At 40.3% G+C, this 24,910-nt stretch overlaps 1 protein-coding gene across 3 annotated transcripts in view; it reads left to right on the top strand.

The window, feature by feature from the left end:
- dachd (dachshund d) overlaps nucleotides 1-11,694 on the top strand; it is a 90,063-nt gene extending 78,369 nt beyond the window's left edge. For 2 of the 3 annotated variants that reach the window (XM_014337739.2, XM_014337738.2), the window contains exons 7-11: nucleotides 3,142-3,287; nucleotides 5,425-5,572; nucleotides 6,257-6,400; nucleotides 7,511-7,579; nucleotides 11,631-11,694. In XM_014337739.2, the coding sequence (XP_014193225.2) occupies nucleotides 3,142-3,287; nucleotides 5,425-5,572; nucleotides 6,257-6,400; nucleotides 7,511-7,579; nucleotides 11,631-11,668 (545 nt within the window). In that variant the 3' untranslated portion in view covers nucleotides 11,669-11,694. The remainder of the gene's footprint in view (nucleotides 1-3,141; nucleotides 3,288-5,424; nucleotides 5,573-6,256; nucleotides 6,401-7,510; nucleotides 7,580-11,630) is intronic. The other variant, XM_042221831.1, reaches the window with a different exon arrangement.
- Nucleotides 11,695-24,910: the final 13,216 nt, after the last annotated feature.

Genomic DNA, 24,910 nt, shown 5'->3' with positions numbered 1-24,910 from the left:
TCTTCCTCTCCTCCTGCTCACGCTTGCCTTCGTGTGAGTACTCAGCTGAAATGTCCTGAGGGACCCAGTTTCAAACACAGGAACCAGAAACATATGGCACATTTTCAACTCCCAAGGTCAATTACAGCTATTTATCCAGAGATTGCAGCTAAATTTCCCAAGGTTTCTTCTAGATTTACCACAGATTGCAATGTGTGTCTGTCACATTTTAAATCAGGCCAGTTTCCTCTGCTTCCCTCCACTCCCTGCGACTTTCCATCAAATGTTTCAAAGGCTTTCAAGTGAGTTTTAGACATGTTTTATCTCTGGTTATCATGTGCCCCATCTTTTTTGCTTCAGTTTTGCGAGGTCCAAGTGCTGCTTGCAACACAAATCTAATAACATGTAAATTGGAGATAAGCCCAGATCCCTCCAAGTGATATTTTTTACATTCATAGTTTGTCAAGTCAATTCCTGGGCCCCTGTTTTAGCAGCACAACACATGAGGAGTGAGAAAATTAACTGGATAGGTGATTCATCATTGCTAGCACACTGTCAAGGACTCCCTCTGCAGCTATTGAGAACAGGGTGGAGGAGGAGGATGGAGAGGGGAGGAGGGTGGCAGCGGCGGTGGTGGGGGGGACACGTTGTTTTAAATTATGGCATTTCATTCAGAATGCATTGTATTTACAGCGTCCCATTTTTATTTGTGGCTCCTATTATCCACCGAAACAGTTGTGCATGAAATGTTATTTGTGACAGGGGTGACCTGCGAGTGTTTTTCCACACAGTATTTCATAGTCGGGGGGCCTTAACTGTACCTTTACCGTACGGTAAGCACAAGAGGCTGTCACAGCTGCTGTTGGCAGCCTTGCTAGTGCAGAAATATCACCTGGAAACAGAGTACTCCATTCCACCGGCCCCCATCACTCCAACGCCTGTCGCTGTAATTAAGTTGAAGTCAATGATTCTGGAGCGATGGTGAGAAATAAACATGCAAACACGTGCCAGCATTTGCAGCCAGGCACAGAGAGAAATGTTGGGTGGGTGGGTGGGTGGGTGGGTGGTGGAGTTGGGGGCGCTTTAACACTGGAAGCAGAGGAAACCAGCGGATTTACATCGTGTTCATTGGAATTTACATTTGAGTTTCATTAAGCCACTTTTGATTATATTGATGAAATTAGCCACTTATTAGATCCCCCAAATCCCCCACCTTTTTTTTTTTTTTTTTTTTTTGTGTGAAAATGCCACTATTTATGTGCAGCTCCTGGTGGAAATGTTATTTGACAAGAGGTGCTGTACGGTAGTTTGAGTCTGTCGAACAAAACACGCTGTTTGCTTTTCCCAGAGCATGACAGGTTGTTTCCCCTGCAACAAAGCCATCAAATATTCTCTGTGATCCAACATTGTGTTGGAGGGGAGGCCTGCTGAGTGGGAAGCCGGAGTTTGTTAAAGCAATGATTTATGATTAATGCCAACACTAAATAAGGGACAAAGTGCCTACAGTACAAATCAATTACAAAGCTACAACAGCAGACCTTTCCCCGAGGTCTACTAACGTCTCTAGTTGTTATGGAGATTTTATTGGAGGTGGGTGATGCATGCATATAATGCACGCAATACATCTATATCAACCTGAGCTGGAGCCAACTGTAATGCTTTTGATCTTTGATTAGTTACTTTATTGAGATAAAATGGGACTTTCATGTCGTGCCACTGTATAAGGGAGGGTGCATTTTATATCTCAACCCAGACGCCCACCTCGGAATGCAGACAGGATTGCACCAAACAAAATAAATTACCGCAGGAGTGGCTTCTTAAAAGTAGGCAATTCATTATTTTTATGAAGTCAAATTATAAACAAATTTTAATCCATTAGGCAACCATCCATTCTAATTAATCAACAGGAGTGAACTCCATCTGAAAAAGGAGAAAGGTTGTTTACTCTCTCCACGGACCAGCGGTGCATATTTCACCATCTTCCCCACTCAGGAAGAGAAGGGGGGAGAAGGGGAAAAAAAGATCTCCAAATTACAAACCTAAACTGTGAATCCTAACACTCGACTTTTGGCGGTGAGATGTTTCCAGGGCATTTGCAGATGCTTGAAATAATCTCCAATGTTTTTGCTCAATCTGCTCTGAGGATGGGTGAAATAAATACTTTAAACTAATTAATGTAAGACCAGCTGTTCCCAGCACTTGGCTGGCGTTGGTGAATATTGATGGGAGGGAGAGGCAGGGCTGTTCAGCTCCGCTCGCTGTTTGTTCAAGATTCAGCCTGCCACATAAACAGATATGAATACTGGATGAGAGCAGAGAGGTGCTGTGCACAACACAGCCAGGGTTCCACATTACAAATAAAACTTTTCCCCCCTTTCATTAAATTAACAATTAAACAGCTGATGGCGCAGGCTTCCTGTGGAGACCTTTTTAGACTTGGATGTGTTTAATAAAGTGTCTCTCTGCAAGATGGTAACACTTAGAAATTCCTGGCTTGATAAAAAGCTCACTGGGCAAAAACATGTGTCAGATCTGATGGGGCAGCAAACGGCACAGTCTGACATACTGTTTTAGTTTGACCAGGCTGTACGTGTTTCTGCCGCTCTGCCTCCTGCTTTCTCTCCCCTCCCTCTAAAGCTCCTCCTTCCTCCTCTGAGGCCCGGTGGAGAGGCTGGACAGCAGATGGCAGGGCCCTACCCTTCTGCCGGTGATGAATGGAGGATGATGTCATCTTAAGTTTGACAGTCACCCATGCGTGCATACATAAAGGAAGCCCAAGCCGCTGGGGTCAAACTGCTGGCCTGCTTCTGATTTTTTGGAGTCCACATGACATCTCTTAAATGGGGGAAGCTGGATTTATGTCCTGGTTGATATTGTTCAACTCCACCATTCAGGCTGAGAGAAGAGGCAAAAAAATATGAAGGAATGTCCAAGGGAGCAATCTGCCCACTATATTTCTGAGTGGAAAGGATAGCTGGGATTGGCTCCTAGAGATCAATACAGGCCCAGCCATTGCTGCTGGTCAACTTGATTCAGGATCAATATGTATTAGCTTACCAACAAAAAAGCTGCTTACATATATGGCCACTTACTTTCAAGTGGAGCAACTTTTAGTTTTAGGAATCATCAATCAGTCTTTGTTGTTACTGTTTTTCTTTGCAGAGGACAACCCAATGTGCACCCCAACAGCAAGAGATAGCTACGAGCGGTTGTCACTGGCTGGACAGACCCTGCCTCCGGGATTCCCTTCACCTTTTCTCTTCCCAGACGGCCTGTCATCAATAGAGACTCTCCTTACCAACATACAGGTATTGTTGCTCACTCGTGTTCTTGTAGTAAACTTTGCGTTGAACCTTTGACCTCAGATATGAGGGCCTCTACGTGGTCAGACTTAAAAAAGCCTGGAAAGGTTTCCAGCTGCACCCTACTAGATCAGCTTTGCGGGATTTATAGGTTTTTTTTAAGCCTTACTTACTGTATCTCGTCGCGGGCCTTAGTTGAATTCCACAGTTCACCCCCTCACTGCCTTTAAGAAAGTTTTTCTGATTGGCTGGCCCTTGCAAACTGAACAGTAGGTGGGTGGAGCTTCTATGTTCACAGCTAGAGCTATGTGCCTGGGACAAGCATATTAAGGATGTGAAATTCTTATAGATTTTTAAAGGTACAGTGCGTAAAATGTCACCACTAGATGTCAGCAGATTGCAGTCAACTGAATATTGTTTTATCCCTCCCAATTCAAGTTCATAATCCTAGCTACAGTGACCGCCGTACCACAGTGTTAGCTTATAACCTGCTGTTGTTGTTTAGCCGGCTTGTTGTCAGGTGTCCGGAGACAGGAGGGTCTCAGGACAGTGATAAGTGCAACAATATTAGGAATAAATAAGCACATTTCACAGTTCAGGAGATGAGGCGAAGAATGATTATGAAGTGAAGATGTGAAGAAGTGAGAACAAATTAAAAAAGAAATGATGCAAATACAAATGTAAAAATGTTAACTGGTCATATAAAGTTTGAAAGAGCAATTTGTCATCTTTAAATTAAAAGTAACTTATAAAGTGTACTATGTACGTGGCAGGTCTAGCTACAGGCAGAAAGGCGATGTACATAAATAACCTCAAAACATTTCTTATTGTACCTTTAAAGCTCTTCATAAAATCTCTGTCAGTATGTTCTACTGTTTAAGTTTCTTGCAATATTAAGGCTTCTGATGCTAGAAGTCAGTGTTACAGAGTAAGAGCTAATTTCTTTGTCCGAGAAAACTTCATGACAAGATTTGAATGGACAGTTTGCAGACCGTAAGCACTATCTGCTCAGAACTCCATTTAAGCTGCAACTCAAACACCCTCAGTCAGAAAGATGAATGTATTTGCCTTCTGTCTGAGTGTAATGATGTGTGTACGCTGCTGCCCTTCTCGTTGCACTTGTACCGTTGGCACCAGAGTCCTGCTTCTCTTTTGGCTCTGCGTGGTAATTAGAAAGGCACAAGTAAACCCACTGCGAGCTCCCAACACTCCTCTAAGTCATCTTTGATAATGATCTTCGCATTGAATATTTATATACAAATCAACAAAATGAAACCAAGCAGAAAATTAAGATAAAGCAACTTAGAATAAATTGGGGTTAGAGGAATCAACAATTAGTACGCTATAGCCCAGTGCATTGGATATAATTGCATGTGGATGGGGACTAATTGTGATGAAAGTGCCACTTCTATACGTGCACAGAACTGTGCAACATGTAATTCAGGACAGTCAGGAGTATATGATGAGTTGCTTGTCATTTTTGTTCGTATTATGAACCCCCGCTGTGCTGTGCTAAGTCTGTAAAGTTACAGCAGAGAGAGAGTAAGCTGGTGTTGTCCATAGTAATCGTTTAACCTCTACTTAACCAAATTCATCTCAAGTGTTTCCTGTTTTTCTTCTTTTTCTGACAAACTTCCCTTTTCTTCACCGTTTGCTTCCTTTAGCTCTAACTTGTTAAAGCTGTCAACAGTTGTATTTCACAGTTTTGACCAAAAGGGGTCAGACATATGCAGCACTCACATCAGTATTCTGTATCTAAAAAAAAAACAAACAAAAAAAAGAAGAAGAAGAAAGAAAATAACTACCCCAAACTCTTGTAGATCTGTATCCAGAGCTGTGGAGCAAAAGGTTGCACTAAAAGGCACCGTCATGGGTAAGAGGCTAGTTCAGGTGACAGTCTGACTGAAAGGAAACGTGTAGAAGCAGTCAGCTTTTGGCCCTGTGTTCTGCTTCAGCGCTGTGGGCAGTACAAAGAGCTGCTGTGACATACTTTCAGTGTGGTTTGCTGTCACTTCATCTTGAAGCTCTTAAATAGACCACATCATTCTCTCTCTGCCCCCCCCACTCATCCCTTTTTTGCTGTATATCTCGCTGTGTATATATTCATTGGTGTGTGTTTCTGTATGTGTGTGCGTGTGTGCAGGGCCTGCTCAAAGTGGCAATTGACAATGCGCGGGCTCAGGAGAAGCAGGTGCAGCTGGAGAAGACAGAGCTGAAAATGGAGCTGTTCAGAGAGAGGGAGCTCAGGGAGACTCTGGAGAAGCAGCTCGCCATGGAGCAGAAGAACAGAGGTACTGCCTGACGACTGCCTGGCACTGTCAGCCGTGTGTGTGTGTGTGTAAGAGAGAGTGAGAGCAGGTGGGTGGGCTTGTGCACAACTGTGTACAGTGTTCTCATGTTCAGACTTCACAGGCCTGTGCTCATGTAGATATGATCGCTCCTGAATGTATATAAGCAATTCTCCATGTATGTTTAATGCCTCTGATTAAAGCAGACATAAGCTTCTGTGTGCTTCTGTGGCTGCACATAATGTGATAGCATAGCTCTGGTTTTCCCCCTCTTAGTCTGTTAACATAATTGGAAATACACACTCGATACAGATTTACTCTCAGTCTCATGTAAAATGCATCACAGTCATATGCTAACTGTATCGTTTATGTTTAATGAGAGAAACTCATGAAAAATATCCCAATAAATTTTTCAATTAGCTTTAATTCCCTCTAGCAGTTTACTAAGTCACAGTGAGTATTTACTCAGAATCTCTTCTTTAAGGAAATATCTTTATATATAATAAAATATTTAGGATTAATTGAGTTTCCCTTTTCCATAATAGTGTGCTACACTGACTAAAAAAAAAAGATTAGCATCTTTCTGCTAGAGTATGGTGATAATCACATTTCATTTGAAAATAAGGCTCCGCTAATTTGCCCCAGAGCTCATTTTATTTTCCCACTGTGGTCTTTTCCTCGTCTTAGCCATCATTCAGAAGCGTCTGAAGAAGGAGAAGAAGGCCAAGAGGAAACTCCAAGAAGCTCTGGAGTATGAATCCAAAAGGAGAGAGCAGGCCGAGCAGACCCTGAAGCAGCCCTCGCCCTCTGACAGCATGCGCTCACTCAACGGTCAGACACTCCACAGTGAGACAGTGTTGCTGTACATGACTACTTAAGTGTGGAATTTAGAGGGACAAATAAGGAAAAGAAATCAAATGCTGGAATTCTTCCTGAGGAAAAGTGATAAAACAAAACAAAAATGATCTATTATTAATCCACATCAAATATTTTTTAGTTGCTATCTCATTTCAACTGCAACTTTCCCACAGTCAACTTATACATTTGCTTTCTGTTCTCATTATGTCCTTCTACTACTATTACAGCACCCAGTCATTTCAATTATCATTTAATCTACCTCTTGATTAATTGATTAGTCATTTAACATGTCTAAAATATCCATGGTGACATATCTTTACATGATTACCTTTGTTCTGTCAGAGGCAAAATACATTACATTGACTATGATACGCGTTTAGAAGGCTGGAACAGACAACATCAGCATTAATTGATGAACAAAATAGTTCCAAATGATTTATTTTGCTCTCTATCTGCAAGCCGATTGGCTGACGTTTTCAGCTCTAACGAGTACTCTACACAGGGATGTATCCCGGTGTAAGCACACAGACAAGCACACCTTTCCAGCACCTTTGAGGTACAAGTACATTTCCTCAATTATTGATCACTGTGTTTATCTGACAGCTCTAAGCTGGCAGAAGCCCAGTTCCATTTGTAAAAGAAACGTTCACTTCAATGCGTCAGTCATTAATGCACAAGCTCAGCCGTATCAAAGTGGCATTCTTTTATCATTAGTTCACTGGTCTGCCACTAGCGGTGCGCAGTATGGAGTTATTAAGGCAATTAGAAAAAAAAAATCAAAACACGACTGTTCATATTAGGTGCAGGTGTAACGTTGCTTTGCTAGCTTTATTTCATCAAGCCACGCTGGGGTTTTTAGTTTAAAAGATTGTTATTTCAAAGCGTTAAATCAAGGATTTCTTTCTTTCTCTCCCACCCTCCCAAACACTGTTGGTAATTAAAGCGAGAAACGGGACGCACATGCGGCTTAGATAGAGATTGACATCTTAGTCTCTTGTTTTGAATGAATGATGCTGTGAAAGTGGCATTGTGATAGGTGGATGTCAGGGATGTTTAACGGCGGTGATCCCTCTCTTCTCTCAGACTCTCTGACCCCTGAGATGGAGAGTGACCGCAGCAGTGGGAGAACAGATGCTGAAAGGACAATACAAGGTACAGGGGCTCAGATGAGACAATAAATCTCCCTCTCTTTCTCTGGCTCTCACTTTTGCTCTCTTCCTCTGTTGTCCCCCCACTCCCTTTCACTCTCACCCTCCTTTGCACACACACACACACACACACACACACACACACACACACACACACACACACACACACACACACGCCCACGCTGCTTCAGTTTATGAACATTAGTGTTTCTGTGCCTGCTGTTCAGACATACAGCTCACCATCTGGGCCACAGCACTAGGTCAAGATCATTGGTTTTCTGTAGAAATAATATTGTTCTTTCTCTTGACTTTTAGTGGGTGTGATGCTTTTAGGGAAAGAGGTAAAACTCGCGTGGGATAGAGCTGGAAAATAGCGAAAAAGCTAAGCTGTAAGGTCGTGGAAAAAAAAAAGACTTTAAAAAAAAAGTTGTTTATTTACAACTCAGGCGGCATTAATGAGTCATAAAACCACAAAAAGCAGTGGAATCCCTCCTTTGATAGTCATAAACGGGGCAAATCAATCCATTTTATGAATAAGCCTTGTACATTTTTAATGGTTTGTTTGTTTGTTAGCCTTGGGGGTGCAGTATGTGTTTGGGGAAGGGCGCTCCAGCGATAACCTCTGTAGACTGTCTGCTATCTGTGTTTACCCAGATACAAGACACCTCACAGAGGTTGAATATCCTCATTATTACTCGAACGTAATGCTTTAATACGCCTCAGCTGCATCTGCTCAGAACCGCCCTTATCAGTGGGAGAGGTCCCAATTTATCCAGGAAAATGCTGCACGTAATTTGCTGTGAAAAGTGGGGGAATGTTCAGTTTTGTGAATAAGTTAGGTCCCTTTAACTCTTTAATGTATGATTAGTCTACTTGAACTGATATTTTGTGAAAGGGCAAAAATAAGAGGAAATGTAGCAAGAGGAATAATGACTTCTCCTTAATTAAATGTCATTCAGTCACTGCGGGGATCTGAAACAGTTTGATGCCCCCACCCACCCCACCCGAAAAAAAGAAAGAGGAAAAAAAAAAGGGAAATCCATATGTCATCATTTAAAAGATAACTTCCAGATACAGCGCAATTATAGCTCTCTATTTCATACCAAATTAGTATATTTAGCCCCCTTTAATTTCTAATATTTCACACTTTCGTCAAGAGCCTGCCTCTTTGTGATGTAATTGTGTCAGATTCAATGTGTTAAAGCTTTTGCACTTAAAGTGACAGCAGCCATTGTCCTGCTGCGATGTAAAGTCGGGGTCGAAATGATTATTTTTCCTTGTCTAATCCCGGTTCGAAACACCATGATGGGAGCGTAGAGCATATAATTTTTGTGGTCTCTCAATCACTCTGATCATTGCCTCGAAGAGTGGAATGAAGGCGGAAACCGAATAACAGGCTGCACTTTGTGTTTTGTTCAATTAGAGAAGCATTTGTCTGCCACCCATGTCTCCTCTACTCTACTCTGCAAGCCTCGCCGTATAATTAACCTCAAATGGCAAAAAATGATGTTGATAAATTACACAAGCAGAAGGGGGAAAAAAAACAAGCCTATCACTCGCATGAAAGCCGAGAGAAATGTGTGGGTATAGTCTCAACTCCAAACTCAGGGAGGCGAACGGGGAGGGAGAGGGAGCGAGAGAGAGAGGGGTGGAAAAAAAAATAATGAGGGCATAATTTTAGAGAACTAATTATTTCTATTTGTCTTTTGTCACACTTCTCTAATTCTGCGATATTAACACAGTCTGTGTTTATTAATTGCTTTTACAGTGTTTTGAATCGGGTCCAAGAGGGAGCGTGGCTCTTTTCACAGGCAGGCGAGCTACTGGGACTGTACCTCGCCAGTACTGCCTGGCAACGGTGCGCACGCGAATATCTTCCCCCAGTATCTTCTCTGGTTCCCTGCCGCTTCCCCACTCGACGTGTTCGGCAAGTTTACACGACCCTGCGCGCGGAGATAAAGTTCTTTGTTGCAAGATTAAACATCAAAACAGTTAAAGTGAAATTAAAATTAAATGAATGAATGTCACTGAAGCAAAAAAGACTGTAATTAATGGATCCCTTAATTGTCTTCATAAAATATTTGCATGGGCATAATTTGCATAATTTACATGTATTAATTAATCTTTCAAAGGAATTTTATGCTGAGAGAAGCCAAAAATTCCCTTTGTTTTATTTAGCATCTAATGAAATATTTATTCTCTTTAATGAACTTTTCATCTTGATTTGAATATAAAAATACGAAAAGTTTTAACATATTTTAATGAGACAGCCTTTCATAAAACAACGTGTCAAGACGTCGCCAGTTTTTCGGGGGGTTTTTTTCCCCCCGTCGCGTGTGTAAAGCAGATGTTTCAACATTTGCGCTAATATCAGCGCCGATTTCAGGAAGTATTTGAATCGGGGAGATTTGTTTGTCGAGTTCCCACCTCCCACTCCCCCCCCCCCCCTGCTTTCGTGATCATTTCATCTGTCAGGAGCAAAACGCCGCGATGTTTAAGCCCCTCTCGACAGTGTATTAAATGTCATCCTCTATCAAATAATCGCATTCTCTTTGTTTTCATTAACACCCCTATAAATTGCTCCAACTGTGAAGCTGGGCAGGCAGGCAGACAGACTGCGAGGTGATGCTTGATCTGCTGTTGTGGGCTTGTGTGCATGTGTGCGTCGAGTTGTGCATACCTAACCCACACCCCCCCACACACACACTCGCACAAATTCAAACACCCCCACCCCCCTCCATCTTTGGCTTTCTGTTCTTGCTACTGCTGCATTCATGCTGTAATGACTTTTACACAGAACTCAGTGGTTGTTGCTTGAATAGAGGCAGCCAGAGTGCAATGCCTTTGAGACCTACAGCAGTGCTGGGTAATTAGCCTGTGTGTTTGTACACCCCTCATCCTCCTCCCCCCCCCCCCCCCCCAAAAACACACAGTACATACACACACACACTCATACACACAACAAGCTTTTGTTGTCTCCCCCGTCTGTGCACAATTCATAAAACACAGCCTAAAAGGGAGGGCAGGACTAATTGATAAAATATTGATAATGTAATGAGCATATAGATGATAATAAAGCACCCCAAAAATGTGTGTTAAAATAACAGCAATAGGATGTTTTTAATTAGCGGAGGTGAATGCTGTCTCTTCTGTTTCCAAGACATCGTAATCAGGTGCATCCTCTGCGGCTCGGCGGAATAGTAGTCAAGCGCCGTCTCTGATGTCCTGCACGGCTTGTGTCATGTCCGACAACGCGCGCCGCTAAACGCCTTTGTGCGCGTTTCTCTTCAACATTGAATTATTTAGGCGCACTGCCATGGAGAGGTGTGCTTCTTAAAGGCATTACCGTGGCACTCTCCGGCAGAGGAAATGTGAAGGTAATAAACGTCAAACATGCTCCTGAGCTGTGCCTAACAGATGCTTTTACCAGCTCAGTGTCGGAGCAGCGCTGCTCGCTCAGGCGAACACTCAGACAAGAGTGTTTGCCTGAAATGGACAAAGCTCGTTAGGTTGGAGGTGTCTGGAGATAACGTAGCAATGGAATGTCTGCCATTTCTAATAAACACCATTCCCATGCAGGAAATGTCACTTAGCGAGCGCCTTACGTCGTAAGTGCAGGATTATGTTCAACAAGGATATCAGTTTAGATGTGTTAAATATGTGTGATGAGTCTCGTGCGTCATTGTTATAACTGCTTTAACACTGTTGGCATTAAAATATGCATGTACGCTCTGTGTTTATATATCTATGCTGATGTAGTGTGCCACACTTTGTATTGGTGTTTTCCCTCTGATATCACCAAGTTTTTTGTAGTGGTTGGAAGTAATAAAGTAAAAAGTCTGCATGATATTTAATCATATTTGTCATGGCTGCTAACTTAATCTTATCCCCAAATCAGTTTATGAATTCATAGCGGTGCCGCTGAAATTGAAAGACTACAGGGCAACATTTCAAAGTTAGGTTTCATCAACAATCGCATCCTGAGTAGTGCTTTTTACGTCAGCGGGATGTTAGCTGTTGGCTAATCTTTGGCTTCTGTGTGTTCTCTGTTGCAGATGGAAGACTTTTCTTGAAAACCACAGTGATGTACTGATAAGGCCACGAGGAGCTGGAGGAATTTAAAAAAAAAAAAGAGAGAGAGAGAAAAAAGGGGGCGGGGTGGGGAGAAAGAAAGAAAAGAAAACTCACGAAGACTTTCGAGAGCCCTTATCCAGGCAGATTTAGTAGTGGAAGGAAGTCAAGCTGCTTGTAGGAGTTCAATGGACATGCTGTGTTCACCCCAGTGCTGGACAAGGTTGAGTTTGAATGTAGAATAAGGAGTCTTTTTTTCATCGCAGAGGCCAACTATGAAATAGTTTGACGAAGCAGGTTTTGACACAACAGCTTGGCCAACGTGAAGGATAAACATATATATTGAGCACAGTAAAAATGTACCCATGGTACATGGTTGGTAATAACTCATAAATTCACAGCACTGAAGATTTTTATACTGTATCTCAGCCAGCGAGAAAGCTTCAAAAAAAAAAAAAAAAGAAGAAGAAGAAATCCGACTGAAGTTCTGTTTTGTATTTCAAATTGAATTTTGAGAAGCTAACGAGATGAACCTTTGTGTGTGGGCGGGGTGGAAGGGGGAGGGGGGGGAAACGTGAGTTTATCCATGTGTTCATCAAAAGAAGAAGAAGACGACTGATGTTTGATTTTCATGTTTTCTAAATTAGATGATAATACAATCAAGTTTCCTTTTTACATTTGTTGTACATACGAGATCCGATGATGCTGATAGGAAAAACTCACTCCAGTCGAACCCGAGTGGATTGATAAGGTATGTGTATATAATGTTAAGAGGTATTGTGTATGCAGTAGAACTATTAGGCAAACAATACCGCCATTTATATAAACCTTCAGTTTTTGTTTTGTTTTTTTGTTCTTTTTTTTCCGTTTTGTTTCGTTCTATCTCTGAGCCGTCATCCTTTCCTATAGCTGCCATTTTGGTGAGAAAGCATGCAGGCATGTAAATGTTTGTCCTGGAATTATGATATTTAATAAATCCTATATTGTGCTGAACAAATACTAGGGTTGACTCACTCAAGCCCGGATGATTTTAAAAACATAATTAACAAACGTTTCACTTTCAAAAATGAAGTTTTTTTTGTTTTGGTTTTTTTGCTGTCAATACTACTGTAATCTTTGTAACAGAGGTAATATTTCTTGGAATTTACTGTACATTTTTGTCATGAGGCACACTCAGAAATCAGCACCTCTCGATGCGTTTTTTAAAAAAAAAGAAGAAGAAGAAAAAAGATGAATTATTGTTGTGTCAGCTTGAAAAACAATCAGTCATGATGCAACCTTTCAAATCTAAACGCTATTTGATTACATTGCTCTAATCCCTGTTTGACCTATACAAATACACTTTTTTTATTTTAGTTTTTTTTATAGTGTTTCAAGATATCCCGATAAGAAAAGGAAAAAAAATTCATAATTTTACTGTTACTTTCCCTAAAGACTTTTGGAGTTTTGGTGCTGAAACACCTGTGTATATTCTGAAGACATAAACTGATGTCAGTCCTTTAACTGCAAAACAGTTTAGACCTTTTGCGTTATAATCAGGAGAAGAAGAAGGAGGAGGAGGAGGGAGAGTGTCCCATGTTCACAATGTTTGTTCTTTTTTGTTCTCAATGGAGTGTCTAGGTCTGTTGTCACTGATAACTTATATAACTTCTTGAATCATCTCTTCATTGTATTTCAAATTCAAATAAAGTTAACATGTTGATGATAAACCCAATGTTTGTGACACAGTTCTGTGCCATTGACGTGTTTGAAGCGGTTGCCCCACAATACGCTGATGTAACATTTCCAGATTGCACATTGATATTGCTGAAACATAAACACACAGATCTTTACCACTGCGATACCCAAACATGATTTTATGGAAACATGGGGGCATCTGCTTTCTTTGAGGTTCTAAGTCATATAGTTGTGTTCATTTTAGGGACATTTACAATCAGCCTTCAGACTTTTAACTCTTTTCTATGTATTAAGAATGAATGAACATATTGTTCTTTGCTTTTTAAAGCAGTAAAAAAATGTGTATAATCAGATGATGGGAATAACTTCTGTACAATTTCCTTTCTTTTCACTGACTCCAGATGCAAGTGCGAGTGTGCCCTTTGACTTGTGTGTGTGTGTGTTTAATGCATAGGCTGATCTTAGATAAAAGACGCAAATGAGGGTGTGACCAAGCTCACTGTAAATAAATTACTTCATGTGTACTTCCGTGTGTATGATGCTAATTCACAATATATTGCCCTAAAATGATAAACAAAAACACTCCCTTTAACCAGCCCTGCACGATGAATGGCCATGCTCCGTAATATCCGCATTAAAAAGCACTTGGGGTCTCGCTGAGCTGTTGAGAAATCATAAAGCTGTTATAGTCGTGCCGCCTTTTTGTTTTGTGAGTGTGATATTGGCAACGTTTCGGCAGCATAATATGTTTTCCTTGTGTGCATGCTTTCTGACGCAGTCGTGTCCACAGTGGAATAATTTCCTTTGCACACTTAAAGTACTAGCTGAGGTAAGCACAAATTCATTAAAAGTTTTTGAAAGCTGTCAAATCGTGAGGCTGCGACGCAGGTTTTAGTCATTAGTCACAATCGGTTACTCATTTGATCATTTTTCACAAGAAAATTAGAGGAAATACAGGTTCCTGTAATTATTTAACAGAAGCACTTCACCTGTATTGCCATTATAGCTCACCTGGTTGAGTAGGTGATCCATATGCTGAAACATCGCAGATGCCTGCCAGGCTTGAGTCTGCACTGGGCTGTTTTCTGCATGCCATCCTCCGCTTGCTGTTTCCTGTCTGCTCTCCACTGTCCTTAAAAATAAATATAAAAATAAACCTAATGACCATGCACTTGCAAGGAGAAACAAAGTAGCTGCGCATACACAAACACACACACACACACACACACAGTGTACACTCCTACTGTACTAAAAGGGGACCGTTGTTTTACACAGCTCATGAATGGACTACTTTTTTTAAGGAAACAAAAACAAAATTGAAAATATTATTTAAATGCCCTTTTTATATAATATAACAGAAAATACATAGGTCTTAGTCACAACAGATTATTTATTTACAGATAGGGAAATACAGGTTCCTGTAATTCTGAAGGATTTTAATTTTGAAGGAACAAATATAAAATGGAAAGCATTAAATAAGGGACTTGTTTAATTAAAAAAAACCAAGAGGAAGGCAGCAACCCTGGATAATATTTCTTTTTTTTATGTGGAGCTGGATGTCCTGACGCATTCTGCACTACATTTAGTTTTTAGTTGTACGAACAAAAATTCCATGGGACTTTTGTTCGGAATAAAAACAATTAATAGGTAAATGCTTGTACAAGCTTTTCTTGATTTATTGCTTTTGTTTTTGATTCACAACACCTATCCACAGGGATTATTTTCAAGTAACTGTAACAGGTACAGCTCTTAAAGCACATAAAAAATATAAAATCGACATTGAAAGACAAATTTCTCTAGTAAGCAATTCTGAGTGAAATGTGTTGACACAGCATGCTTGGCCCATTCCCATTTTGCATGCTTTTTAAAGCATGGCCATAACACAGCCACAGAGATGAATAATTGACTGATTGCTGCATAATTCAGTGCTGCATTGTAAAAATTCAAGGCCTAAAATATTTCAAGCTTTTCTTCTTTTTATTAAAAATGAGGTTAAAGTTTCAATCAACCTTGAAAGAACAATATGACACACAGTGGGCAATCAATCATGAAACCATGCTTCTCGTGGAGTTCAGACTCACACTGGCTGTCAGCGCTCCACTCAGTAAAAACTTAAGTTCACTATCGTTTGAAAGAAACTTGCATAACGTCCACTTGATCCATCAAATGACTCCAAGGTTCCTTCTTTGCGCTGCAGTGAAAGATTCACTCTGCTCACCTCCAGTGAGCTTCTGAGATGTGGGCTGTTCTCAGCTATTACTCAGATATTCTGTTTATTTCTCTATCTGATGCATTTTCCTGCACTTGCATGTGAGAGAAAAGGCCCCGCAGCTACATGTTTCATATCACTGCACATTTTGTAATAAATTCAATTCAGTACAAATATGACCATGAGGCACAAAGACTTTAAATACCAAATGTGCATTATAGATGTGCTGTTGCCTTTTTTTCTTTTTTTTTTGCTTCAACGTAGTGCGGAAAGCACACTGCTGATTGCATATTCAAAGCACTGAAAGCCTTGTGAGCTGTGTGTTTTACTTACTTGGCTCGATGTGTCGATGCGCTCATGAAGACATCATGAACACATGATTATTCTTGCATGATCCTTTTGGTTCATCCAATGTCACAATGCGACTTGGTTGATGTTTTGTGCTTGCATGGTTAGCTTAAGATCGGCGACAGATTTTTTTGCACTTAAAGGATGAAAAGTTTCACAAGTGAGAAATGAAGCTTTATTTATGCTTCAACGTCGTGTCAACTACATAGTTAACCCCAACTAATTCCTCGCTCATCATCCCAGCCAGGCGATGACCATTTAGTGAAGGCAGTAATATTGCATGTCTCTTGATAACTCAGTGGTGACCTGGAGTCTGTGGAGAGGCATTAGGAAGGTGCAGGCTGATCATCTGAAAGATGGGACTAATGTCACCTAATCAGATAGACCATTATGCATTAGTGAAACTACAAAACAGTTTTATCTGACAAGGGCCAGGCCACATTACCTAAATTAACATTTTGCAAGCATGAACATGGAAGACGACAGAAGCGAGAGGAGGGCTGTAGGACGGCGGCCTGTGCTTAGACATTCGGCAGTAATTATTAATTTATGATTGTCTCTGGTCTTAATGAAAATGAAAGCCAGGAAAGAGAACAGGGAGGGATAATGTGGCGTGAAATTGAGTTTCATTTGTACAGGGGCCACCTTTTAACTCTGCGCTTCTTAGGCGGAAATGAAGCCGAGCTCTTCCCCCCCCCTCTCTCTAGTGAATGCATTTCAGATTTTTTTTTTTTTTAACTATGTTTCTATCATGCCTTCCTTTGAGTCTTCAGTCAAAGCGTGCTCATATCCTCTCATCCTTTTGTGATATTTGGGGCCAACGCGGCCTTTAACATCTCCATTACTCTCATAAGGCCTTTTCAAAATGACACAAGGCTCTTTGATGTCTGATAACTATGTCAACAAGTTTGTTGAATGGAAATGTCTCTACACAGCACCACCTTAATGTCAGTGAGGCGATGGAGAAAGGTCTCAGACCAGGTTGGTAAAAAAGGGTGATGTGCGCAACATTGTATGGAGTATTTTTCTTTATTTTATTTTTTACTAAAGGATTGTGGAGGGCCAGACTTATGTTGTACTGGTGAGGTAATGGGTTAACACCTGGAAAAATAAATAAGGGTTTTTGCTTAAATATGTGTATGCATGATGAAAAAACCCTCTGATGTTGTAAACACAGGAACAGATATTCAAGTCCAACATTTAATGACTGCAGTTACCTTTTTTTTTCTTTTAAAGGAAGTCATAAGCTTAAAATTCTTTTGATATTCAACTTAACTGGATACAGGCAGTTACAGACAATGTGCACCATATTAAAACTCCTGGGCTGAAAAATTAAGTCAGTGCAAAACGCCATAAACTACATTTTCTGGAATGGCCACTTGAGGCTGGTTCAGTCAGTTTCCACAGACACTAATGTTAACATGACTGACTTTAGAGTTTGTCTTTACAACCAGATATAGGAACGGTTTCAAAATTATATCACGATATTTCCAAAAAATCTGTGATGATGATGATGATATTTATGATGATGGAGTGTACTGATGTTTGCAGCTTGCAAGCAGCACCAAATTGTAAGTATAAGTAAATGAAGGGCCTTATCCATCCTTCTTTTTAAATGAGCTACTGTCACTGATGACACACTACCTAATTCAAAGTGTGAATCCATTGACACAAGCACAGCATTATAATGCATTAGCTGTGAGACAGCATAGCCTAGTTAGTGTTCTTGAAATTTTAATATAGGTACACTCCTTAAAAAAATTAAAGGAACATTTTGAAAACACACCAGATCACAACAATCGTGTTGAATAGCTATCTTCAAATTGACTGGCTAATGTGTTAGGAACAAAAGGATGCCGCATTGATTCGTGCAAATGAAAATTATTAACCTACAGAGGGCTGAATTCAAAGAGACTCCAGAAAACAAAGTGAAAAAATAATGCTTCTCTCACTAATTTTATTGCAGCAACTCAAAATGGTACTTAGCAGTTTCGATGGGCTCCACGTGCTTGTATGCATGGAGACAATGCCCTCTTGATGCTATTTTGTAATTAAGAAGTGTTCCTTTAATTTTTCTTTGAGTAGTATATAAAACAACTGCGTAATACTTTAGTTTAACAATAACTAAAGCAACTTAACTTACTAACAAATCAGTATTGTCACATAGTGAATCTTAAAGATACAGAGCTTTTAAACCACCTGCTAAAGCCATGTTTTCCACCATATGACCACATCAGTAATTCCCATCTAACATCAGCTCATCCTGTTTACTTGTATATTCTGCAAAACTCTGCTTTGTTGGAGTTTGTTGAAGTGGCTCCCTGTTTAGGTAGTAAATCCTTACTCACTGTCAGACATGCCTGGCTCATAGTTGTCTTGTTGTGTAGACATGTTAATGTTGCTATAGCAACGATATCATGATATGACATTTTTATATCATTTTAATATTTATATCACTGTTATCTTGGATAGTTTGATCTAACACAGGCCTAGTCTCGGTTTCTATAACTGATTTTCTTGTAACGCGTTACTGTAATCCGATTACTTTTTTCAAGTAACGAGTAAAGTAAGGGATTACTATTGCAAAAACGGTAATTAGATTACCGTTACTTTCCCGTAGGAACGCTCCGTTACTGTGTTACTAAAACCGTGAATTTTCTTGCAAGAATCTCTCATGACAGTGACGTAAGCAAGTGCTACGTTCCTGACAACAGCTGTGTGCAGATCAACAATGGATCATATATGGAGTGCGGGAGAGAGTATGAGCGTGCAGCGTTTAAAGCGTGGAAGTACTGACCTTACTTTGAGTTTGATTCCATAAAAAGTGACAAAAATTTTAGCGTCCGTTGTGCGTGGGAAGAAAACTTCTTTTTACAGCGGAAAAAAACCCTAAACTTCCAAGCAAGCACCAAGTGTGCAACAACGTAATTGGAAATTCACAGAGAAACTCGCGGATTATTCAACTGACCGCTGCGGCTCACCTGCACCAGGGTATACCTCCGCCTACCCGACTCTTGCTTTACATGTGAAAATAGAGCAAAAGGACCGCTAGTCTTTGACTTTATGTATTTTCTGCTGTGTTTTACTTGCATCTATTTGAAAGAGTGAGTGTAAACACACACACAAAAAAAATATTTTGTGTGCTGCAATGTGCAGAAAATAGGTTTAAATGTTAAGTCAGAGAATGTTGCATATAATTAAATTTTTGCTTGATGCATAAAGTTAAAAGATTAAAACTAATAAAACAAGTTTTAAAAAGGGACTTTTCCATTTGTTTACATTTTGTATGATGGATTATGTAGAAAAAGTAGAATTGGCCTCAAAGATCTATCGCTTTATCACCTAAGGTTGTAAATTGTGTTTTTAAAAAGTAACTAAGTAATTACTTACTTTTGAAAATAAGTAATCAGTAAGGTAACGGGATTACTTTTGGGGAAGTAATCAGTAATTAGTTACTGATTACTTTTTTCAAGTAACTTGACCAACACTGATGATAGCTATGGGTTTTTATTTTCCTATTTCAATTTGATTAATTTGTGGAAGCACTACGCCACAGGTAGATGCTGACTGGGTTTCACTTTGGCTAATTCAAATCATGAATTAAACTTCCTGACTGTGTTTGTGGTGTTGGTGCCTTTCATAATATAATTTTCTGCCAAATAAGATGTATTATTATAAAAAAAAAAAGTACAAACAGTCTGTCCAAGAATTTATTTTTTAGTAAGTAAAATTATACTTGTGTTATGTAGCACTAATTAGCACCAACATCAGCATCATTAGCACTATTTTAAGTTTATATCATGGGCCACAATGATGCAAAGTCCAGTATTACCTCTGTTTTGGGGATGGTACAGTGATGTGGTGCTTAATACTGTTACTTCTGGGTTTAATACAGGATTCTGCCTTTCTTTGTGGACTTTGCATGTTCTCCCCATGTCTTTGTGAGCTGTTAGCAAGTACTCAGGCTGTCCAAAGACATGCATGTTAGGTTAACTGGTGATTATACATTTGGATGTAGGTGTGAATGTGAATGAGTTACACTGGATGGAAGAATGGATGGAAGAAGAAAGAAAATTCTGAAATGCAAAGAAGCTAGATCATTAGAACTGTGGGGATCCTGAAAGAGATGGACAGAGATGGGTTCTTTAGTTAAAGCCAGTAGGAGTACTAGCTGTCGCATGATCCATAGTCAATAGGAAATTTGATTTCTGCCACAAGGAGCATTATTGTTATTCATACAGAGAAATGTGAAGATTTAAATCTATTCAGTATATAAACCTAATATTCATTAAATCTTATATTACCTCGGTAAACATGAATAAATTATTGAATATGTGGCACACATTAAATGATTTGATAGTTTTATGCATTTATTCAACCTTTGTACGCCATGACAAAAAAAATATTTTGGTATTGAAGGAAATTGCCAAAGTAATTAATTACACCTGCGGTGACAACAGAAGGTTATTTTTTTCTAATATAAATGGAGAGTGGACCCAACCGAGTGAAATGAGTGTACTCTGAGGTGTTGCTCCTAGGCTTCCTAAGGTGAGGGACCCTGTCCTGCCCTCAGAGGAAATATAAGAATTGACGTAAGTGGTTCATGTCTTCTGTTGTCTGACTTTTTCACCTGTATTTCAGATTAGTACACCGTGGAACTACACAAAAGTCAGCCTCTGCAAGCCTTTTAGCACCACCACCACAGTAGCGTATGATGGACACAGTCATTCCTTTTACTTTAGTTTGTTCAAGAAAAAAGTCGGGAACTGTATCACGAACTCAATATTTAGTTTCAATACTGGGGCCCTGAAAACTTGAAACATGTATCATATGTTGGTGTTTATGTTGCTAAAATGGTAATATATATGTTTAAAAAGGTTTAATTCTGTAAATACACTGAGGGTTAAAACGTAATTCTAAATTGGTATTCTAAATTCATCAACATTCCCTTTGTGATGTGGTTAATATTCTCAGATGAGAAAAGTAGTAGGTTACCAAAGTAGCTCCAGTTGGTGATTTATGTCTTTAAGTGAGAGAAACAATTCCTAACTCATTGAATTGTTTGGTGTGGCTGAAGCCTTAATACCTATTAGTTTTCATGCTCCTGCATTCATATCATTAATGATTTGGTTTATTTATCTAAAACTTAACATGAGTATCATCTGTCACTGACATAGAGCAAGTAAAGCAAACAATGGGCTTAGAAATAAGAAGATATATTTGCACAAGGGAATTTTTGTAGATCCATTTCAAGTTTATGAATAAATTAGAAATTCGGAAAGTGATGTAAATGATTCACATCTTATCTTGTCTGACTTTTTCACCTGTGTTTTCAGGACATTGAACCAGTATCATTTGTTACTGTGGAATAACGAGTTTTTGGCCCTGGAACAGATGCATTTTTTAAGCGGCCACTGTTTTTCCTGAAATATCAATACAATAGTGATTCATATCTGAAGTGGCATCTGCAGGCTCTTGCTAAATTACTCACAGACACAGTATCCAAATCACCAGGGTTGGTTATATTAAGTCAATTACATTTTTACAATTGTGAGCGAGGGATGGTTAATTTAGTTTGACCCAAGAGCCACCGACACTCCCCCAGATAACAGACGGATGAGACGAGTGACCACAGGCATAAGGGAGTGTGTGTCTGAGTGTGTGTGAGCCCACTGGATTAGTCTTCATTTGATGCCTCTGTCATAAGGGAGGGGAAGACTGAACGTTGGCTGGCAGAGCAAAGAAAACACACAGGGTCAGTAGAACACACACAAACACAAGCACACACTATTAACCTCCCCCCAGCTCATCAACTTTATTTTGCAATCTTCCCTCAGAACCATTAGAATACCCCGAAGAAATGACTTTCCAATTAAAGGGGATCTAGAAGACGTTTTTTTTTCTTTCTTTTTTTTTATATCCTCAGCTCCTGGAGTCCTTTATTCCAATAATTTAAATTGGAATTGATTTTTCAATTTACCCACTGACTGTTATGGACACAGAGCATAGGGCCAAATAGAGCTACGTTGTTAGAATTTGTCATGACAGAGCCAAACATGCAAATTTGCACATTTGTTTCATTCCAAGAAAACAATCAGGGAAGACAACAAATTTAGGCCTTGTGTGATTATAGAATTTACGCATTTATGTGGAAAGGTTACTGTAAAAACGACTCACATTTTTGTTGCGAATTAGCGCGCACGATCGCATTAAGAAGTTCAGATGTATAATTTACTGTAATGTGTAACAGGCATTCTATTAGTGCTCAAAAAGCTTTAGCTCAGGCCAAAATGTGCCCAGTACACCACATTTCCCACAAGCTTCTAGAGTGGAGTAAAACAGTAGTCTGTTCCAGACAGTGAGCTAGAGCCGTACACGTTTAAGTTTGACAAACTATGCCAATGAACTCTGCAACAACAGCAGTTCCAGCTGCGTTCTAATGAGCATTTATTGTGCCTCTACAGCAGCGCTCGCTTTGCAGAGCCTGCTTCAAAGCGAACCAGATTCTACTTGAGCTGTTTTACAGATGCGTCTCGAAATCCGAGGCCGTTCTTCTGTGGACGAATGGTTCTGTCTTTTGCTCCTGACAGCTGTGCGGGCTTGTTGTTCGCTCTCTCCTGAGTTGTTTTAATAAAGTTGTGCTGCAGGACTAGTGAGAGAAGATTAATGGACGCACAGGAAGTGTGGCAGTTGTGAGAGGATGCAGGACAGAGCGGGCCAGCAGCCATCTGTTCCCTCTCCTTTACAGCTCTCTTAATGGAGAAGCAAACCAAACAACATGGATCTGAGCCCTGCAGACACACACACACACACACACACACACACACACACACAGAGGCAAGCACACACACAGACACGCACACACCTCTATTGCACACAGCTAAACACAAAACATCACTTTATATGACAGAGATGAGAGCTAGGCTTTTGTCATTGTATTCCCCCTTGTTGGATGTGTGCGTGTGCCTGCTGGTACATTTGTGTATATGTGTGTGTGTATGTGCTTTTTTTCCCCCTACCTTTCAGCGAAATAAAGTTGGGTGTGAGCCACGGCTGTGAGATTTAGATGAAAGACACAGCCTGGATGGAACGTGATTAAGAGATATGTTCTTGAGGCAAAACAGGACTTGGCATTTGCTGAGACAAAACCTAATCAAATTAAAGCAAAACATGGCCATTGTTGTGGAGTGTGTTCTCTGCTTGTGTCACGTTTGAAATGAAACAGTGTAAAATAGATATGGGCTTGTGTCTGCGCTGCATCACCAGCCCAGTGACTTTATTCAGATTTACACACAGGCACTGACTAATGATGGTTGTGCCCAATGATGCCTAAAGCACTTTATAGAGCTGTCTGGGTTATAAAAAATGTTTACTATGATGGAGCAGAATGGCTCGCTGAAAGAGTATTATTGTTTACAAGATATTGTTTTCGATTAATTCACTCAGCAGAATTGTTAAATTCTCTATCCAACAGGCATGCCAACCTCCAGTTCCTTCTTCCGTCAGTAAGTAGCCTCCAGTCTTCCTTCCGCGGGCTCCCTCTCTACACCAGTGCTCCATATTTATTATTAGCCTTTAATGAAATCTATAGTCCGACTGTTTCTCATTTTGTTTGTTCTCAATGAGCGCAGGCCATGTCACGTTAAATGACAACATGCATCGTCTCCCTCTTTTTCCCAGTGAAGACATCTGTACGACATGATGAAGTTTCCTCTCTGAGTATCAATCCTGTAATTGAGCTCAGGGAGAGGAGACGTGATGTGCACACAGAGGAAGTGAAAGGCCTCCCTCGCTCTTCATTCCATTCCTTCATCCCTCCCTCTGTTTCTCCCTCTTTCCTACACACACACACACACAGACTATAGACTATAGACTAATGCGGCATCCTACTTTTATGCACATTTATTCTTCTCTTCCTCTTTACCTGCTTGTACATTCAATTTGTCAGTCAGCTCTCTTTAGATGCACATCAGCTGAAATAAGTGCATTAGCATTAGCTGCCATAATATTGCTTTCTGTTCAGAGAGCCCTGCACTATGGCAAGGAGCTCTGCAGAGAGGAGAGATGCAAGTGGCATCTCATAATAGTGTCTTCAACAAGCATTTCACAACACTACATCCTGAGTGAGGCCGTGTCCTGGAGCTACGGTGTCTTTATCCATGTCTTTTTATCCGCCTTGTAATGTTGCTTTCTCATTCTTCTTTGACAATACCGTGGATCATGCGGAACCCGAAGTGAGACCGGATTAAATATTAACACAACCTGACACAGTCCCCACTGGAGCTCCTATTCCACTTCACCTAATAGAATTAAAAAACTTTGCCATGTGCATGGAGCAGAACAGTGTTGTGAATGTTATTCTTTACAATGACTTTGAACAAATCTTATATAGATCTACGGAGAACCTGACAAGGAGGAGGCCAAGGTTTCCATTCAACCACTTAGCTGAGCTGGGAGTTGGAAAATACACACACACACAGATGAGGGCCTTTACATTATTTATGGTTCTTAATGGTGGCTGGCCGTGTGTGTGAATCAGCAATAGAACAGTCTGCTAAAATAGACACACAGCTGTAATCAAGGCCATACATTTCCTCTCCTTCTTGTGCTAAATAGAGGGTCAATTGGAGGCAGTTTAGCAGCATTTGAAACTCTTGCACTAGATTATCTCCTTTTAATAGAGACGAAAGACAATGCAGAAGTAGACTGCAGTTGCCAGAGGAAAAGATTACCTCTGAGAGGCTATCCTTGCTAATGTGCATACCTCACACAGTTCCTGCTCTTCATAAGATATGATTGCACGTCCAAATACAGATAAAAACAATAGCTCATGTGCTTAACCTAGTTTTGTCCACAAAAGGAATCCATTAGTCTCATTGTGCAGCCCTTAAGCTCAGCATCGCAGGGGGGAATCCGCCGTTGCACCGCTACATCCACGCACATGTGCCTCTCATTTCCTATGGCAGTCCAGAAGTATCCTTCAACATCCTATTGTAAAGTTTACCAGGGGAGAGGTTCAGCGTATTAAAG

The sequence above is a fragment of the Haplochromis burtoni genome, unplaced genomic scaffold, assembly GCF_018398535.1.
Source record: "Haplochromis burtoni strain Fernald_Lab_line unplaced genomic scaffold, NCSU_Asbu1 Contig_75, whole genome shotgun sequence".
Lineage (NCBI taxonomy): Eukaryota > Metazoa > Chordata > Actinopteri > Cichliformes > Cichlidae > Haplochromis > Haplochromis burtoni.
Note: the sequence above shows the minus strand (reverse complement) of the source record. Positions and strands in the feature narration are given on the sequence as shown.